We start from the raw sequence: 20,078 nt of genomic DNA, 5'->3' as shown, positions 1-20,078 counted from the left end.
GCTCCCATATCACCCCGCAATAGCCCCAGCCTTAGAGACCTCTCCGCTCCTCAGCAGCTGTGAGGAATGAGAGGGGTGGGCGGTGTGGTGCAAGATGGAGGGCTCCTTAGTTTCCTTCACCACCAGGGAGTTCTAAATTTACCCAGGAGTCCACCCCAGTCTGGCCAGTTTCCCTGCAGGGAGCAGACCCCAGGCCTGCAAGCCCAGGGCAGTGCATGAGGATGGGACTCCACTTTAGGAGTTTAAATGGGACATCTGGGCTTTCCCTTCTCTTTACTTCCTGGTTAATTCTCCTGTTTCCCATGCCCCACCATTGCTTGCCCACAGACGGCAGCCTGCACCCAAAGTTGGTGTGGACTCTGCCACGGTCCCCAAGATACGGTACACTTCTATCTCAGATCATGAGGCTCCCAACTCTCCACAGTGGCCCCGTTGTCCCTCTAGCACGCACCGTGACAGCCCGCCAGCTGGAGTGAGGACTCCACCTTTACCATAACTATCTTCCCAGAAATGAGTCCTTGATGACATCTGTTCTCCTGCTTTCCCAGGGTTGCTGCTGTCCAGCTGAGCAGGTGAATCTGGGGCTACTTAGGACTTGGACTCTCCCCCTCTTCTCTCACATCCCACCACTCTGGGGTGACTCCTGTTCCCTGATTCCCAGTTCCCCAGCATGGCTCAGGTCCAGGTCACACAGGCAGCAGCTGCTGGCTTGCCTTCCTATCTGTGGTTCTCGTGCCCCTTGGTAAAAAGCCTCGGTGGGAACTGAAGGGAGGAGCTGCATCGCTTAAGGCCCTGCCTGGGCCATCTCCGTGTTTCCTCGTCACAGGCTGACATGGGTGACCCTGTCCGTCCACCATTGGCCTTGGCAGGTCGTGTTCTCCAGAAGGTCAGGATCTAACTACACCTCTTTTCAGCCCCTTCTGCACAGAATTTGTGACAGGCCTGGTAAAATGGCTGCATTTGTCTGAAGCTGTCCTCCCCACCATGACTGCCTTTGCCAGTGGCCTGGGAGGTGAAGAGGCTGACATCTTCGCTCAGACGTTATTGAAGGACCCCATCCTGAAAGGTGACCCGTCAGCAATCACTCAGGTATGGGGCGGTTCACAACCATCTACAATTCCAGTTCCAGGGGATCTGGTGCCATCTTCTGGGTTCTGCAGGCCCTGTACACGTGTGCACAGACACATGCCTCCGAAACACCCGTACACATGAAATAAAAATAAATCTTAAAAAATATTCCAACCTCCCCCTCCCAGCTGGAAGTGTTGACGGCAACCCTGGTTGCAAGCATTTTGGACGTGGGGCACTCAGCTTGTGTCCCCTACCCCAGGAGGTTGTTTGAGGAGGTTGTTAAGTTCTGTAGAGCCAAGACCTAATTATAAGTACTCTCTGCGCATTAAATGAGGAGTGAAGGTTTCTACCATGGTAATTCAGCAGCAACTAAATTGTGATCACCACTGTAATATATGATGACGGTGCATTGGACTATGCTGCCATCCCAGCCCGCATGACTTACTTGGAAGGGAAATGACTCATTCTCTCCCCAGAAACCCCAAGGCTGGAACGCTTACATACACACATAAGGTGTTTTTAGATGGGACACGGACTCTGCACACAAAATTGATATTTGTTTCCTGTGCCTCTTACATACGTAGTCTGAAGGTAATTTCATATGTTTTTAATACTTTTGTTCGTGGAACCACAGTTCACAGTATGGAATTTTTTCGCTTGAAATATTTTTGGAACTGGGAGTGGGGTTATTAAGAGCCCTTGCTGCTCTTGTAAGTCCAGTTCTGGGGAGTGCAGTGCCCTCTTCTGGCCTTCTCAGGTTCCTGCACACACATGTGCACATAAACTTGCAGGTGCTCACACGCACCCACATAAATAAATCTGTTAATATATATACACATATGTGTATATGTATAAATACATATATGTGTGCATATTACATATATATATAGCTTTGGAATTGGGATTTTTTTAATTAGGGATGTTTAAACCTATATAATCATCCCTATTTTATAGTTGATATGACTATGGCACAGACAGATTAAGTTCCTTGCCCAAGGTCACACCGCTGAAAAGTAGCCAAGGCAGGATTTGAACCTTGGTGGTCTGACCCCACAGCCCATTCTTTCAAGCTACAGTGACTCTTCTTCTGAAGCAGCAGCTTTGCTGTGTGGCCGTGAGCACGTCACCCTTTCTGAGTGCAGCTTAAGTAGGCAGAAGCTTGTGGGGTTGCTGGTAGCACAGGCAGAAAGCAGGGCCTTCCTGTCCTCACATTGGCCTGCTTATTCACACTGCCTAGCTCCCCGGTGGACTGCAGGGTGCAGGGCTTTCACGGTCTCCGCTCGATAGGAGTCACTACTTGTCATGTAAGCTGGCTGGTGGCCTGTCAGCACGTCACTGATTTCTGTCTCCTTTTCCCGTAGGACCTGCTGAGCTTCTCACTCAAGGATGGTGAGTGGACTTGCTGCCTTTGTGATGTGGTGTGCATACGGGAGGCCGGGGACCATGCTGCGCTGGTGTCTGGCCCAGTGTCTTTGATGAGCACCATGTGATACTGATGGGCCTTATTTAACTTCTGCCTCTTAACCCTCAAATCTGTCCCCTCCCCACCTCCCAGCAGCCTGGGGCTTAGCACCGTCATGGCCTCCTAGGTGACAGCTGGGGTCTTGCTGCTCTGTGTCCACATCTCCCCCTCGGGGTATCCAGGCCTTTTGCCCACCAGGCTGGGCTGGAGGGAGGGAAGCTTAGCTGTGAGGGATGGGTGCAGGCAGGATCTTGGTTGGCATTGTTTGAGTAAAGAACACACTCCCAGGAACAGCTTCAGAGAACTGGTTCATTTATTTGGGCGGGGGAGAGGTATTATGACACTGGGGGGTGGCCAGAGTCTCTGGGGCAAGGTTTGTGTGGTTGTGTACAATTGGCCAGGACAGGGATATTAGAAGATGCTTCATTTGCATACTCAGGAGCTGTAGGGTCTTGGGTGGAAGTGCGGGGGGGGGGGATCTTAGAAGGTCAAACAGGGAATGAAGTCTGATAACTGTCAAGGTAATAAATTCTTACTAGGGTTGATGGTGGGGCAATCAGCTTTATGTCACCAGGTTGGTAGGGGGAGGGAGCCAATGCCTGCTATCCTCATCTGAGGTGTCTAAGGTTGAAGCTCTTCTGACCCTTGCTTCATTAACCGTGGGCCATTATAGTCCCACAGGGCCTTCTAACTGGCACTCCAGCCCATACCCATCTCTCCACTCATGTCTCAATGCTGTTTCTAGAGGCCTGTTTGGCCACCATTGTCTCCCTGCGTCATACCCATCAAGGGATTCAGCACCTCCAATGTGGCCCCGAGGCCCTAGCGGGTGCTCATGCCTCCTGCCTCCTCATTCGATATAGTGAAGTCTCAGCCCTGAGTGGTGGCTTCTACTAGCTGTGGATCTTGTGGCTCCCTGGGTGTCCAGCGCTTGCCTGCATCGTGGAGTCCTTGCACACAGTCTCCAGGCTGGGCACCATAACTCGCTGTCCTTAGATCACCGGCTCTGTCCTTACCTCCTCCCACTCAGCCTCCAGTTGCTGGGTGTGTTGGTTGCTTTTCTCACTTCTGTGACAAAATGCCTGACAAGAGAAACTTTTAAGGAAGGCACAGCCCATTCTGGTGGGGAAGGCAGAGAGCAGGAGATTAGGGTGGTTGGACACATTGCATCCAGAGAGATGAATGCTGGTTCCCCGTTTGTGTCCTTCTTTTTATTCCAAGCCCTCAGCCCACGTGCTACGAATGCAGGGCAAGTCCCTTCCTCATTTAATCTGTCTGGGAACACCCTCACAGACACGCGCAGTGAAGATTAATCGTCATCACCACCCTGTGTCCATGTGATACCCTAACATATCATTTTCATCATTCTACCCGTCGACCTCGACGCCATAGCATGTATGTAATTCACCTTAACAGTTCTAACATCGTTCAGAAGCCCCAAGTCTTTTCTGACACTCAGGGTGATCTTTTAACGATAAGTCTGTAAAATCAGGAATATAAGTTATACAATCCCAGTATCCAAAGGCACAGAGTAAGCACCCCCATTCCAAAAGGAAAGAGTTGGGACAAAGAAAGGACAGAATGAGCTCAGACAAGCCGGAAGTCCAGGAGGACAGGGAACATATCCTTCAACCCTCACCTGACATCCGGAGCTCTTGGTGGTCCCGACTCAAGTGCTGGCCTCCTGTGCCCCGGCAGGCTTCGGCCCCACAGCACAGAGCCCTCTTTAGGGCCTCTTCACTAGGTGTTTGCAGCTTTTCTTGGTGTATGGTCCATGGTCTAGGTTTCTCAGCCTTCTTGGGGTCTCCAATGCATTTTAGGCTTCACCCCCACGGCTTCTTCCAGTGGTCTCTTAGGACCTCCTTGAAGGGAATCTAACTCTGCTGCATATCACCTACAGTTCCCAGCTCTCTCGAACGTCGGCGCAAGCTTCTGTGACCCTATAACTCATGCATTGTGCATACCTGCTCTCTCATTCAGGGTTTCTATTGCTATGATGAACCACCATGACCAAAAAGCAAATTGGGGCAGAAAGGGTTTATCTGGCTTACACTTCCATAATCATAATTCATTGTTGAAGGGGGTCAGGACAGGAACTCAAACAGGCAAGAACCTGGAGGCAGGAGCTGATACAGAAGCCATGGAGGGGTGCTACTTACTGGCTAGCTCCCCATGGCTTTCTTGTAGAACCCAGGACCACCAGCCTAGGGATGACATCACCCACAATGGGCTGGGCACTTCCCCATCAGTCACTAATTAAGAAAATGCCCTACGACTGGATATTATGGGGTCCTTTTCTTAACTGAAGTTCTTTCCTCTCAGATGACTTGTGTCAAGCCAACATAAAACTATCCAGCACACTCACTAAACACCTATACTCTCCCCTGTACTTCTTAGGGACTGAACCTGGGAAGATGCTTCTCCAGGAAACTGAGCTCAAGCAGACAAAGCTTCATGGCTTTCACTTTTTTTTTTTTTAATAAATTTGTGTTTTCATAAGTTGGAGCCTTCTATGGGTGGCTCTCTAGAATGGCCCATTAAGCTCTGCATACAGCATTCTAGAATTCTCTAGCTTTCAGCTCAGACTCTTTCACACCGGTCCTGCCAAGCCTTCCAAAGGCCTATGAACCACACTGTCAGGCTCAGCAGTGTCCCTCCTTACCAGTATTTGTTTCTTGCATCAGTTACTTTTACTGCTGTGACAAAGGACCTGACAAAAACACTTAAGGATACCTTCTGACAAGAAGGTGGTTTTCCTAGGGGGAGGCTCATCCTTTGCGCCACAGGTGTTCTGAACCCTGGGGTTCCCCAACTGTGGGAAACACGACTGCATAATTTATGGTAATGAAGGACTGCTTTCCCCTGCTGTTTTGTTTGCTTCTTTGTTTTTAGTTTAAAATTAGACTGTTGGGGCTGGCAAGAGACGGCTCAGAGCTTAGGAGCACTTGTTGCTCTTCCAGAAGACCTGGCTTCAATTCTCAGTACCCACATGGTGGCTCGCAACCATTTATAACTCAAGTCCCAGGTAATCTGGTACCTCTCTGTCCTCTGGACACTGCACACACATGGCACACAGACACACATACAGGCAAAACACCTACCCATATAAAAGTGTTTTTAAAAACCCACCAGCTTAAGGAAGAAAGGATTTATATTTGGATGGAAAAAATAGAAATAAAAGGGAGAACATGACAGCTCTTAGGTGTGGTAGAGATGTTTATTGTAGATAAAGGGGAGAGCATAGCTAGAGGCAGGTATATCTGGGAGAGTCCAGAGCAAACATGACCCTGAGCCAGGCCCTGTGAGGAGCTAGGTGAGGAGAGAGATGGACCAGGAGACCAGGAGAGTAAAGAGTAGACAAAAGGACCTGGTAACAAAAATGGCTGGATTCTATAGGGAAGGGCATCTGGGGAAGGGCAGCCCAGGCCCTGGGCTGGAGACCTTTAGGGCAGAGGGCAGGATAGGCCAGCCAAACCCTTTCACAGGTAGAAACTGAGGGAGAACCTAGTGGCCAGGTCCGCTTCCATATGCTAAATAGACACCTCAGCCATTTGTCCTGGGTTTGAGAACTAACCATTTTGGCGTATAGTTTCAGGGTACCATCCACCATGGAGGGGACAGCATGGTGGCAAAAGCCTTTCTGGCTGTAGTGGGAGGAGCAAGAGGCAAAGTCACATGGCATGTACAGCCAGAAGCAGAGAAAGGCGGATGCTCACTCAGGCATAGCTGGCTTTCTCTTTTCTCCCCTTTCATTCAGGCTTGGTCCCCAGTCCTTGAAACGCCACTGCTCCCATTCATGTCCTACTTCTTCAGTTAAAGCTTGTACGGAACAACCTTACAGTGATTCCAAATCTGGTCAGATTGACAAAGAAGTGGAACTGTCACCTGAGGAGATGCCATCGGTCCTCCCAGTGTGGACCACAAAAATGGCTTTGTACTTTCTCTTGTGACTTCTTTATAACCACTTCCTCACTCCTAGGAAGCTTTGGGTAAGTCAAGCTTAACACCAGGCACTTAGAAAACGCCTGTTGAGTGAGTTCAGAGATAGATCTGCTGCCTCTTAATGGAGGATGGCAGTTTAACTGTTTTATCTGACAGAGTTAGGGGTGGGGCAGTTAGGTAAGGGGCAGGGCTGGATCTGCCTGTGTTAGTTTCCTGGGCCTCCTGTGACACAGTGTTTCCTCTGTGTGAAGCCAGGAGTCTGAAATGCAGACAGCAGGGTAGTGCTCCCTCTGGAGGCTCTAGCGGGATCCTTCATGTGTCTTTCAGTTTCTGCTTGTTTTCAGAGCACCTTGGCCTGGATCCTAATCCCTTCCAGGCCTTCCCAAGGACCTTGCCTTTTCCCTCCCTTCCCTTCTGTGAATCTCCTAGAAAAACACTTCATCAGGAAAACCTTATCTTGAGAGCTTTGCTTTGATATCTGAACAAGTTTTTTTTTTTCCCTGACATAAAGTCAATCATATCTTAATGAGAGAGAGGGAGTGGGGAACACTGCTAAGCAGCCCCAACTGCCTCAGATGCACCTGCTCCCCCATAGCTGCTGTCCACTGTCTTCCACCAACCCCAATAGGTATTATCTATTCCCTAATCTGAGCTTTTAGCCCCTAACCAGTGGGAAAGGACAAAAAAATTTGATAATCACCTGGCCAGGTGATTAATGCTGGATGTGATGGCACCATGCCTTTATTCACAGAATTGAAGAAGCAAGACTCATGCGGATCTGGAGTTCAAGGCCAACCTAGGCTATATGAGACCCAGCCTTAAAACAAAACAAACAAAAAACACCCGAGAAACAAAAAAAAAAAAACACCTGGGAAACTGGAGGGGGTGAACAGGAGGCATAGCAGTTCAAGGGCAAGAACAGGCAAGGAGTCGTCCTGGGTCGGGCAGTCAGTGAGGCAGCACATGTGGGTGAGCAAGGAGCCAGCAAGATGGGTGATCAGGCTGGGCAGAGAGGGCTGTGGAGAAAGCCCCCTGTGACAGATCCTGCAGAATTGCTGAGAGGTGTGCAACGGAAGAGAGAAAGTCCCAGAAGTGCTGCCTCCGCTGGGATTCTGGTTTTCTGGGACCTGTGGCCAGGGTATCTTGTAAATACTGACATTTGGCTCTGGTGACCCTTTTACGCAAGGTGGTGTTTAGAGACCCTCGAAGAGTGGAAAGCCAGGGCTTCCTCAGGCAACGCACAGGCTGAGTCGGCCACCTTCTCATGGGTGTCCACTAAGGATGGCCTGTGTGGTGCGGTTACTATCCAACAGGATGGCAGAGCTCGTAGGTCACCCATATGGGGGCTGCTGCTTAGAAGGACAATGTACTCCATGTTGCTGGAAAAGATCTCTGAGCCTGCTGCTCCCAATGTGGTCCACACACGACCAACACCTGCACTAGCATCCCACAGAGCTTTGCTGGAAGTGTGGAGTCCAGCTTTATGTGGGTTTGGGGGATCTGTACTAAGGGTGCCACACTCGCACAGCAAGCATTTACCCACTGAGTGAACTTCCTAGCTCCGGGTCCTGTTCTTAAACTGTGTTGTACTTTGACAGAAAGCCTGGGTCTGGGTATCTTGCATAGAACAAAGATCAATTTCTTATAGTTCTGAAGGTCAGGTCTAATATCAAGGGACCTGCATCTGGCATGGGCCTTCATGTTGAAGTTCCCATGGCAGAACACAGAAGAGCAAGGGAGGGGAGGAAAGAGAATGAGAGAAAGCAAGACGGGGCTGGGACACACTCTGGCAATGCTGGCTTCCATCTCTCCGGGCTTAATCTTCTCTTAAGGGTCCCACCACTTACCACTTGCATTGGGACTGACTTTCCAGCACTTGCGTTTGATGGACATAGTTAACCCAGACCTGCTAGCGTAATCTCAAGATAAGAAAGCTACTGTGCGTTGGGCACCTGCTCTGTACCAAGTGTGGATGTAGGTGCTCACACAGCCACCTGACTCTCCTGCCCCAGTGAAGCACTTCAGACACTTGTCTCAGCTTGCAGACCTGAAACTCAACCATCAAGGTCGGTTTGGGCGATCTCCTTCCCACAGGAGAGACCAAAGTCAAGAAAGAAAAGGAGGCCATTTGATTCCTTGCCCCTCCCCCTCACCTCACCAGCAAACCACGAGCCGTCATGAGCACCTGTGTGCTCTAACATATGCCACTCTGCAGTGAGCAGCCTTGGAGCTGACTCTTCACCTGAGTTTAAAATGGCTTTCCTCCCTCTTAGGGTCATCTTCTTTGAATGCAGTGTCCCAACCAGCACTGCGGATGTCTTTGTATTAAAAAACCTACCACTTACCAAGCACCCTTACTAAGGATGGAAGATGGATGGATGGATGGATGGATGGATGGATGGATGGATGGATAGATGATGGATGGATGGATGGATGATGGATGGATAATGGCTGGATGGGTGAGTGAAAGAATAAATATATGGAGGGTGGATGAATGGATAGGTGGGTGCCTAAATGGATAGATGGATGGATGAAAGCAGGTAGCCAGGCAGGATATCATATATGTATGTATATATGGATGGATGAATGGATGGACGGATGGATGGATGAATGAGAGGGAGAAGGAGCAAAGAAAGCAGCAGAATGGTAGGCAGATGGTCTTTCTTCAAAGAACAAGCCTAGATCAGAGCTGGGCAGTCCCTCAGAACATCCTTCTCCTCTAGAGTTTGCCTAGGGTTGCCCAGTGGGGAGGCTACATTGCTTCCTGTATGAGGCCGGATGAGAACTCAGAATCAGCCCAGGAAATCACTATGAAAAGCCTCATTCCTCAGAACTTCTTAGAAGACTGACCTTTATTGACAGTCTGGGGATGATAGTTATAAAGCAATGCAATCTTGGCAACTGGGTGGGCTGCCAATAATTTTCCTTTATCTTGTAGCAACCCACAAAGCTGTTTGCCTGCCAGCCATGCAGTGCACGTAAATCAGCCTGAGCTGGCAGCTCTCACACAGCTTGCTCTGTGGATGTCGGGGACTACAGGAGCCTCTGTGAAGATGCATTCTATCTGCTGTTGGATGTCAATCAGCCTCCCTGGCCTCTAGCCATTATATGTCAATAGCACATGTCATGTGGTAATCAACAGTGTCTTCAGGGCTGGGGAGATAGCTCACTGCACAAGTGTGAAGATCTGAGTTCAAATCCCCAGCACCCACATAAAAGCCAAGCACTGCAGCAATCCTCTATAATTCAGGCACTGAGGACATGGAGACCGGCAGATCCTTGGAGCTCACTGGCCAGCCAGCATAGCCGAATCAATGGGCTTTAGCTCCAGTGAGAGGACAACTGAAGAAGTTGCCTACCTCGGTGCCTACCTCTGACCTTGTATATGTGCTCCTGTGCCTACTCACACACAAATATCAATGCAAAATCAAAATGTTGCTATCACAGGTGAGACCTGTTTATTTGCACTCGGTAATCCTTATAAGTCATTCAAGTTGCTCTTTGGGCCCTTTATATAGATCGTGAGCTATTGCATAGTATGTAACCTCATACTAAAATGCATGTTGTCGCCACTTACGGGGAGGAAATCAGGGCCCCCGAGGTTAAGCAAGTAGCCCAGGGTTACATTTCAAAGTTCTATTTAAGGCAGTGTGAACCTCTGTGATCTCTGAATCAAAGCCAGAGCAACTGAACCCTGAGTTTTGCCCTGTGCACTCTTTGCCCTGATCACGGGTCCCCCGCAGATCAATAGGAAGCCAGGGTCCCAGCACGTGCGTGCACATGAGCCTCAGTGGCATGTGCCTCGCACTTGACTCTGCTTTCCAAGAGAAGTCTTTCTGGAGGGCTTATGCCGCTGCCCCCTAATAATCCAGGCTTTGTGAAACAAGGATAACCTGGCAGGACTGTCCCTCCTGTGGCCCAGTTGCTGAGTTCCCTGGCTGCGCCCTTGAGATTCGGGCATCCTGCTTCCTCCATTCAGCAAATAAGATCTGAACGGCTGCTGTATGCACTGGCCCTGCACTAGGCCCCGGGCATGGTTCTGGCTCCCAGCTGAGCGCTTCCTTTCCAAGCACTCCGTGGTGAAAGCAATGGAATCCCCCTAGAGACAGATGCAATGACTGTCCCCATCAAAGAGGACATGGCACAGTGACTACCATAACCTGTCTGTGGTCACATAGCCAGAAGCCCCGTAGTGGGGTTCTAATCCTGAAGCATCACCCACAATCCACTCCTAACTACTGTGCTTCCCCCCGATCTCAATGACATAGGCATGTGTGCAGCCACATGGCTAGCACTGCTTCTGAGGAGGCAGATAGGAGGCAGCCTCTGAGGTAGATCTCTGTGCCCTCTGCCCTAGTCTCAGGCGAGCCACGAAGGGGATGGAAATATGATGTGGCTTCCCTCTCATGGGAGATTTTTCGCTTCACGTAAGAACAGGGATAAATAATAATTACTCCCGGAAATGCATAATCGGGAAAGCTGCTGAGCAGAGAGCTGACAGGGCAGTGGGCAGGCTGGCACTGGTGTGGCCTGTGAGGGGTGTCCCCAGACCCTGGCCAGGCTCACAGTACCCTCCTCTTACATCTCAATAAAGCCAGACTTAAAACACATTCTTGGGGCCGGGATAGAGCCCTTGCCTAGCGTGCCCAGGACCCTGGGTTCCATCCTGGTGCACATGCACAACACAGACACACACATCACAGTTGGGTTCAAGAGCATGGCCCACTTTTCTACCAAGGGGATAATGGTCCTGGGCACCTGACCCAGCCCAGTGCCGTTTCCTCTGACACGATGGTGTGAGCAGCTGTGCCTGCCGCCTCAGGAAGCTGAGAAGGTTCGAGAAAGCAAGGGTAGAACCAAAGCATAGCTCAGAATGTGGCCCGGCGTTGGTGGTGGAGAGCTGAAACTTCTAGGTTGGTGTGATTACGAATCATAGGCTGTTTGCTTTGATTTTTTTTCCATGTATTTACTGGGGGAAGAGAACAGCGCCTGTGTGAAGGTCAAAGAACAGCTTGTGGCAGTCGGTTCCTCCCTCCACCATAGGTGTTTAAGAGATTGAATGAAGATTGTCAGGCTGGTAGCAAGCCCCTTTACCCACTGAACCACCCCACCGGCCCATGAATCAGAGTCTCTCTGCCAGAAGGGAGCAACGAATCCACTCAGTCTAACTAACCCTGTCCAATACTGGTCCATCTATCCGCTCCCCCAGGGAGTCCTTCCTTCACCCGGGCGGATCACAACCCTCTCTTTCTTTCAAACTACCAATATGTTTGTTTGCTTGAGACGGGGTCCCAAGATGATCTCCTGCCTCGACCTCCCAAGTGCTGGAATTACAGGTGTGCACCACCGTGCCTGGTTTATGCAGTGCTGGGGATGGAAGCCAGGGCAACTGAGCCGCCACATCCCCAGCTCCAAAGCTGCCGGTCCAAATGGTGACCGGCAGGAATCGCTGCTGACGAGGGGACAGAGACAGCGGTGTGGCAGCCACAAGAGCATCCCCCAAGGATCTGAGCTCTGAGAAGGAACTGAGCCATTCGATTCATAACCCTCAGAGAGAATGCTCTAGGTTTGGGGGAGGGGCTTAACCAGTTATCCTCTCTGGCCCCCATGTCTCCTGGGAAGAAAAGACTCCGAGTTCCTGAAACCAGATACCTCACGAAGAGATGACAGAGGGCCTTTGAGCAGTGCAGAGCTGTGGACACAGCAGAGAGCCTGGTGGGCCAGGACTGTGGTTATCAGCCGATGCACCTACTAAGCACGGCTATGAAGAGACAGCCAGGAGCAGGCCAGGAGCTCTGCCCTGTGGGAAACAGAGTGACTGAGGCTGGGCTGCTCTTGGTGAGGAGCTGGTAGCCTTTCCAAGGAATTGATATTTAAGTTGAAGCATGATTGGTGGACGTGGCTCAGCCTGGCAGCACCCTGGGGGAGGAGCTTCCTAGGCGCAAGCATGCTAGTGCAAAGGCTAGCTTCTAGAAGAGGCAGGAGAGGATATCCTGTCAGGAAGGGTCCTGGAAATGGGCAGGCTTGCAGGCCATGGCAAGATGTGCTGGTTTTAATCTAAAGACGTTGGGATCTGTCGGAGTTTTAAGCCGATATGAAAAATGATCTGATGGAGGGTTTTAATGGATCTCTCTGGCTACCACAGGGCCAATGGAGTGCATGGGGCCAAAATGAAAGAGGAGGGACCAGCGGGGCGACTAGAGGTGAGAGAGCAATGGTAGCTACGGAGGGGGAGCAAAGTGCTCAAACCCTGTCTGTTCTTAGGAGACGAGGCTCCGGCCTTAGCCGATGGCCTTACATATTGGGCTGAACCAGAAGGCTCTAGAACCAGAAGCTCTCAACGTTCCTAACGCTGCGACCCTTTAACACAATTCCTCCCATTGTGGTGACCCCCAACCGTAAAATTGGTTTTAATACTACTTCATCATGGTAATTTTGCTACTGTCATGAATGGTAATGTAAGTATCTGTGTTTTCTAATGGTCTTAGACGACTTCTGTGAAAGGGTCATTCAACCCCCAAGGGGTCACAACCCCTGGTTGAGAACCACTGCTCTAGACCAGTGCCCAGAGTCTTGGTCTAAGTCTCAAAGTGGATAATGACTGGACCACCTCTTACAAGTGAATTGGTCACCTGGTTAGCTGGCAGGAGAGCTGAGCCTGAGATGTCCGAGATAGCCCAGGACTCAGGACCCGCCTCAAACAGAAGCTGGCTCCCAGTCCAGTAGCCCAGCCCCACCCCAGACCCCACCCTCGCAGCCTTTGAAATGACCCTTCCCAAAGACTGCAGGAAGGAGCCTTATGCCTGATCTTACCCCTGAATGTTAATCACCCATGCACGTGGCAGCCTGAATCACTGCAGCCTTGACCGATGGAGTATTATTCACAGCTAATTACAATCGCCACCCATTAATCACCCTGGCCAACCCTTTTCCACAACCTCATTATCACTTGGGCGTCACGAGCTTCTCTTCAAAGAAAAAGGAGTGCCTTTGTCTGTGTTAACCCAGTGACCCCAAGATGGGACAAATACTTGTCTGTCCCCAAGCACGTAGGCAGCTCCCATCATAGCATGTGGTCTGTGAGCCCTGAGGACCCCGCCCCCAACCTCACCAGTCAAGGCAAGAATTGATGTGTGTGTGCGTGTGTGTGTGTGTGTGTGTGTGTGTGTGTGTGTGCTTGCTGTTTCTAAAGATGAGCCCAGTGTATGTTAGGCCAGCTCTGCCACTAATCTATATCCCCAGTTAGGAATCCTCATCCCTGCCATGTGCCATGTTCCTCAAACAACACAGATGGGCAGTGGGAACCAAGAACCACACTTCTGACAACTCAGGGCCTGTGAGACTAGAGAGCAGCTGCATGCCAAATCCTGTGACTTTCTCTCTGCCAAAAAAAAAAAAAAAAAATATTTTAAGCTCTTCTGCTGCACCTCACTGAAGGCAGGTGCTGGGATGGGGTGTTCAGATGAGTCAGCTTGTCATCTAGTCTGACACAGGCAAGCCTGTCACACGGAGGAATGCCAGGAGAGGGGCTGTCTGCAGGCCCACAGGCCCCGGCGCAGGATGAGTCTGGAGAGGGTCGGACACAAGATGGCAAACCAGCTTCCTCTTGGGGGAAAACAAGGGTCCAGAGCTTGATAGAATCTGGGCCCCTCATAGGTATCAACCCTCAGTTCTGGAGAGCCCCTAGCTTTGCTCCCCTATTTGACAAGACTTTGGAGCTGTGTCCAGGTGAAGCATCTCGGGATGAGGAGGTGGTTCTGGGCCATCCAGGTGGCTTGATAGAGTGCCAGGTTCCCAGAGGAGGAAGAAAGGAGACCCAATAAGCAGTAGAGGTTGGAGTCATGTGGCCAGGAGCCAAGGACTGTGGGCAGCCTCTAGAAACTGGGGAAAGAGTTGGGTGCGGTGGCTGAAGGAAGTAGAAGAATTGAAGTTCAAAGCTAGCTTCATCTACTTAGTGAGTTCAAGGCCAGGCAGGGATACATAACAAAACCTTATATGAAGACAGGATCGGGCATGTGTGTGAGAGAACCTGCTGATTGGGAGATGGTCTGCCTCTAAAGTGCTTACCATAAGAGTATAACAGTGAGGACTTGAATTCAGTCCTCAGTATTTGCATAGAAGCCATGCCCAGGGGCACTTGTAATCCCAGCGCTGGGGAGACAGAAACAGGAGCATCCCTGGAACTTGATGGTCAAACAGCCAAACTGGCATATTCTTGTATGTATTTGTATGTGTATATATATGTGTATATATATATGTAATGTATATATATGTACATTCCTCCCTCCATCTGTTATAAACACACAATTCTTTAAAAAGATTATGCCTGGGCAGTTCATTGCAGCAACAAAAACAAATTAATAGAGCTTAGCCTTCTGAAGCCTGCTGTGGGAGACTGATATTTGTTATCTAAGAATCAGAGGTTGAAGCTGGGGGAGGGGGAGCTCATGCTTTTAATCTCTGAGTTCAAGGCCAACCAAGTCTACACAGAGAAACCCTGCCTCAGGAAAAAAAAAAAAATCCTATGATCCAAGGCCACTGGACAGAAAATGGAGACTCTCCACTTGGATGTGTGGTGTGGCATGCTTGAGTCAGGATGATGCTGAGGATGGGGGGAGCTGCCCCCGAGGCTGGCTTCCCTGGGGCTTGTTTCTTTTGCCCCCAGGATTGGACTCTGCTGTTTGCACCACTGCTTGAGCATCTCTGGCTTGAAACCTGAGCTTATTCTTTGGGTGTTCTGTTTCCTTTGAAGGTCGCTACGATGCCCGGGCCAGAGTCCTTGTTTGTCATGTGACTTCCCTGCTCCAGGTGCCTATGGAGGAGCTTGATACACTAGAAGAAGCATTCCTGGAGAGCCTGAAGGACACCGGAGAGGAGGAGTCTGAGTAAGACAGCCCTGCGGCCCCTGAATTCCGCTTGAGGGCTCTTTGCCCAACTCAGGCCCCCTTCCCATGTAGAGGCCGTACAGTGAGATAGAAAGAACACTAGACAAGGAGTCCACTGTGTGTGACCTGAGAGATTCACTTGCCACCCCCTCTGGGCTTGGCTGTGTTTTCAAGAGATGCTTGTTAAAGGCCCTGGATGTGTGACCACCTCCGATGGCCCCTGGTGCCCTGCTCCATCCCCAGCTTCTGTGACACTTTGTGGGCCCAACTGAGGTATCCGCTACTTATCCTTGAAAAGGTGGCTTTTTTTTTTTCTCTAAACCTAGAATCCCTGAATATAAGACAGCCATAAGGACAGTGCTCTCCCAAGGTTGTTGGAGAAAAGAATGTGATTGTGTCAAAATATGCTCGGCCTAGGCTGGCGTGTGGCAAGGGCTTGACAGATGTGAACCCTCCTCTCATAACCCCCCTGTTATGTGTGTGGTCAGGGGTGTGAGGGGACGTGGGGAGATAGCTCAGCCAGCAGAGTGCTCACTCTGGAAGCCCTGGACTTGTGCTTGATCCCAGAACCAGGAAAGGCCTATGGTGGCATATACTTGTAATCACAGCAATCAGGAGGCAGAGATAGATCCCTGAGACTTGCTGGTCAGCCAGCCTAGCCAAAGCAGTGAGTCTCAGGCCACTGGGAGAACTTGACTCAAAATTAATGCTAATAAATAGTGGGTGGTGTCCGAGAGATGCCAAGTAGACCTTGTCCTCTGACCCACGTGTATGTGCCTGAAGGCACCCCCCCCACACACACACATCATGCACCCTGCTGCTGCCACCTAAATACACATTAAGAATGTGGAGAGGAAAAACCATCCTTGTGACTTGGCTGGAGCCCAGTTCCAGGCGTCATCTAATCCTAGTATCATAAATCAACTCCAGCCCCATCCTGATCCTGCCATGCTGCGCCAGGCACCGGGCACGCCTGCCCAGCACAGGCACTGGGCACCAGGCACGCCTGCCCAGCACAGGCTTCTCTTCATCCCCCATAGCTGTCTCTGAAAAGCCCAGTTACAGCAGTTCTACCAGTGGGAGATAGGAATGTGAAGCCCAGTTCAGAGACAGGACTGTCTTCATTCAGATCTTATGGGCAAAAGGCTGGGAGACAGTGGCAAGGGTGGGTTTGGAGGTTTTCTGGTTTTGTTTTGAGGCAGGGTCTCTCCGTGTAGCCCTGGCTATCCTGGAACTCACTCTGTAGACCAGGCTGGCCTCGACTCACAGAAATCTGCCTGCCTCTGCCTCCTGAGTGTTGGGGTTGATTCTGGTAGTTTGTTAAAATCACCTAAAGGGGGGGTGGAGAGAGTTTGCCCTGAAAGCATGAGGACCTGAATGTAGGCCTCTAGCACCCATGTGAGCTGGGCACAGCAGGGGGCACCTGTCACCCTGGCATGGAGACAAGAAAGTCCCCAGTGCCAGTGGGCTCCAGCTTCAAGTGAAAGAGCCTGTCTCAAAAAAATCAAATGGAGAGTGATTGATGCTAATCCCTGGTCTTCAGTGTACACACACACACACACACACAAGAAATAATCTGAAAATATTTCATTTTGATGCTCAGAACCATGCCAGGGAGCAAACAGATGGGCCTGTAAACCAATGGCCTTAATCACAAGAGCTGCCATGTTCTTCTAAAGTTCCAGCACAGCCCAACTCCTAACTTCCTGGGCTTTATGCTCTTGAGGAAGTTACTGAGGTTTCTCTGGGTCTCCCTTTCCTTACCTGTAAAACAGGGATAGCAAATAAAGACCTAGGTTCATCTGGGTGTCTTGTGGGACAGAAAGGAAGCTGACAGTGATGGGTCCAATTATCTCATCATTGCTTTCTTACCAGCAAGATTCCAATTGTGTTATTATGCCTTGAATGTAGAGTTTTAAGGACTATGGAGAACTCCTGAGATTCTCCAGAGGGACCTGAGACTAATGGAAAGTGACTGTTCAGACCAGGCTCTCCATTGATTCTGCTGTGGCCTTGGACAGGTTCCTTGCCTTCTTTGGGCAGCAGGACCAGTTTGTCACCTCTGTGTTAAGGGATCAGGCTCTATAGACATTTCTCTTAACGCTAAAGCTTTTTAGCGGGCTTATCTGTGGGGCTTCTTTGTAGGTGAGTTTTAGAATGTGGCATGCCACCCCCTGTGCTTGGTCCTCACCTGAATGCCACACCAGCCTCCCTGTTAAGTGACCTCACCTCTCCATACCTTAGTTTTGTCAGCTCTGGCATGGCGTTAGTGGAAGTTCTACATCAGAGGGCTGCAGGAGGATTACATTAATTACCTCACATTAAAAAACCCGGACAGTGCCTGCTCTGCAGCAGGCTGACACAAGGCTGTATTTCATAGCTCCTGTAAGGATGTGGTCAATGTTTAACTCCTGCCACGTGCTTTCTGAAGCAAGCCCAGGGGCTGCCCCGCTAACTCCCGTACCATCCTTGTGGAGAGTCAGCTGGGTGTTTAGCCCAGGTCACATAGCTCTTCAATGGCATCCTGATTCAACCATCATGTCTAGTTTGTATGGGTTTTTTTTTTTTTTTTTTGGTTGTTGTTGTTATTTTGTTTTGATTTTTCAAGGCAGGGTCTCGTATATAGCTCTGGCTGTCCTCTAGATCATGCTGGACTCAAACTCACGGAGATCCACCTGCCTCTGTCTCCTGGGTGCTGGGATTAAAAGCATGTGCTGCCACCACCTAGCTAGTGTGTTATTTTCTTGAGGCCCAATTTGAAATCCCATGTTCCCCCTTTCCCAGCTTTAACTAGGAAAAGCTCAGGGTGGGCCAGAGGTAGAGTGCTCACTTGTTTGCAGGTAAATCACTCATACATATGTACCTGAGGACAGACAAGGACACTGGTCCTGCTCTCTCCCTGCCTTATTCCCTTGAAATAGGGTCTCTCGCTGAGCCTGGAGCTAAGCTGATGGCCAGCAAACGTAGAGGTAGGATACTTGCCCAGCATATGTGGGGCCCTGAGTTCCACTGGAAACAAGGGGGGGGGAGACAGAGCTAGAGAGAATACCCTCCCACAGGAGATCAGATGCCTGTGATTGGTGGCTCCACACTATGAACAATGTTGGTGTCTTGCTCTCCTCAAGCTATTTTTATGGCCAGCATGGGGTCTGACCTAGGCTGACATGGAAACGCCATCTCAGCTTCATGCCTTGCAATCTAGAACGTGAGTGTGGCCAGTGACTGGCTGTCTGAAGGTACGGGCTGCCATTGTGTCTAATCAGATGGCAAAGTCCATGGCAGGAGAGACGCCATCATTTAGATTTAGAGTTCCCAGAATTTCAATGTCCAAGGCAAAGGAAAGAAGCACCCTAGCTGTGACTCAGTGTGCCTCCTCTTGGGCTTTCAATGTTGAAATTCAACCAGACAACCGAAATAATTGCAAGAGTAAAATGCTGTGATTAATCAGCCAAGATAAGAAGCCTACTCACTTTCCAAGGAAAGCAGTTATTAAGATGGGTACACACACGGAAATCAGTGAAATCAGTAGGTCATGCACGGGAATGTCAAAGAGAGGGTCTCCTTGAGGGCTGCCAAGATGGCTCAGCATGCAAAGGCACTTGACGCCAAGCCTAATAGTCTGAGTTCAATCCCCAGGACCCACATGGTGGAAGCAGAGAACTGATTGCCACAAGTTACCCTCCGGCCTCCACATGTACACATGTATAAATGGACATCACACAAAAATGTAATGAAAACTTGAAAAAGTAAAATAACATTTCATTTTTTTAAATCAACAAAAGGCACCTGGAGAGGTGTCTCAGTGGTTAAGAGCACTGGCTGCTCTTCCAAAGGACCCAGGGTTAGTTCCCAGCACACACACACACACACACACACACACACACACACACACGTGAGTGTATACAAATAAAATAATAAAGCATTTTTTTAAAGAAAGGAATAAAAATCTCACCTTTTCCAGTCCAAAAAAAAAAAAAGTTTGCAAAGATGAAGGAAACTGCTAAGGGTCAGAGCACCTTGTGTGTGTGGTCTCTGCAGAACTGCTCTGATGTTCTAGCTTCATGTACTTGAGTCACACAGGCCTCAGGGGCCCTACTGGTTTTGTTGTCATTCTACTCCATCAAGCTCAGCTAAGCCTACTCACTATTATTATATTGATGTCACTGTGAGAACAATCTAGAAGCTGGCAGCAGCCAGTCTCATCAGTAGCACTAACCTGGAAACCTTATTAGATTCTTAGTAAAATGCATTAATAATTATGAACATCTGATTTATTTACTTGAGTCAGTGTCTCACTATGTAGCCCTGGCTGACCCGGAACTTGCCACGTAGACCAGTCTGGCCTCAAACTCACAGACACTTCCTGACACTCCCCATTCGTTCTCTTACTCTCAAAGTTCCTAACCTCACAGTGACTGGCCTGCACTTCACTCACATCTTTTCATTTAGCCTGTGTCCATTCTGTGTCACTCTGGTTTGAGAAAATTGTCCTGGGGCAGAGGGTAAAATGTCTGTTGTGCAAACATGAGGCTCAGAGTTAGATTTCTTTTTTTTTTTTTGTTTTTCAATGCAGTTTACAGAGTTAGATTTCTAGCACCCATGTTAAAAAAAAATGCAGATGTGGCAGCATGAACTAACAGCCCTGGTGCTTGGGCTGGGGATGGGTGGAGACAGGCAGATCCTTGAAACTCACCAGCCAGCTATTGTAACTGAATCAG

The 20,078-nt window shown here is 49.8% G+C and overlaps 1 protein-coding gene across 12 annotated transcripts in view; it reads left to right on the top strand.

The window, feature by feature from the left end:
- The window catches only part of Tmco4 (transmembrane and coiled-coil domains 4), a 76,069-nt gene that overhangs the window by 20,991 nt on the left and 35,000 nt on the right, over positions 1-20,078 (top strand). For 11 of the 12 annotated variants that reach the window (XM_060379192.1, XM_060379198.1, XM_060379196.1 and 8 more), the window contains 4 exons: positions 549-572; positions 915-1,089; positions 2,433-2,460; positions 15,228-15,360. In XM_060379192.1, coding sequence (XP_060235175.1) covers positions 549-572; positions 915-1,089; positions 2,433-2,460; positions 15,228-15,360 — 360 coding nt within the window. The remainder of the gene's footprint in view (positions 1-548; positions 573-914; positions 1,090-2,432; positions 2,461-15,227; positions 15,361-20,078) is intronic. The other variant, XM_021630829.2, reaches the window with a different exon arrangement.

The sequence above is a fragment of the Meriones unguiculatus genome, chromosome 3, assembly GCF_030254825.1.
Source record: "Meriones unguiculatus strain TT.TT164.6M chromosome 3, Bangor_MerUng_6.1, whole genome shotgun sequence".
Taxonomy (NCBI): domain Eukaryota; kingdom Metazoa; phylum Chordata; class Mammalia; order Rodentia; family Muridae; genus Meriones; species Meriones unguiculatus.
Note: the sequence above shows the minus strand (reverse complement) of the source record. Positions and strands in the feature narration are given on the sequence as shown.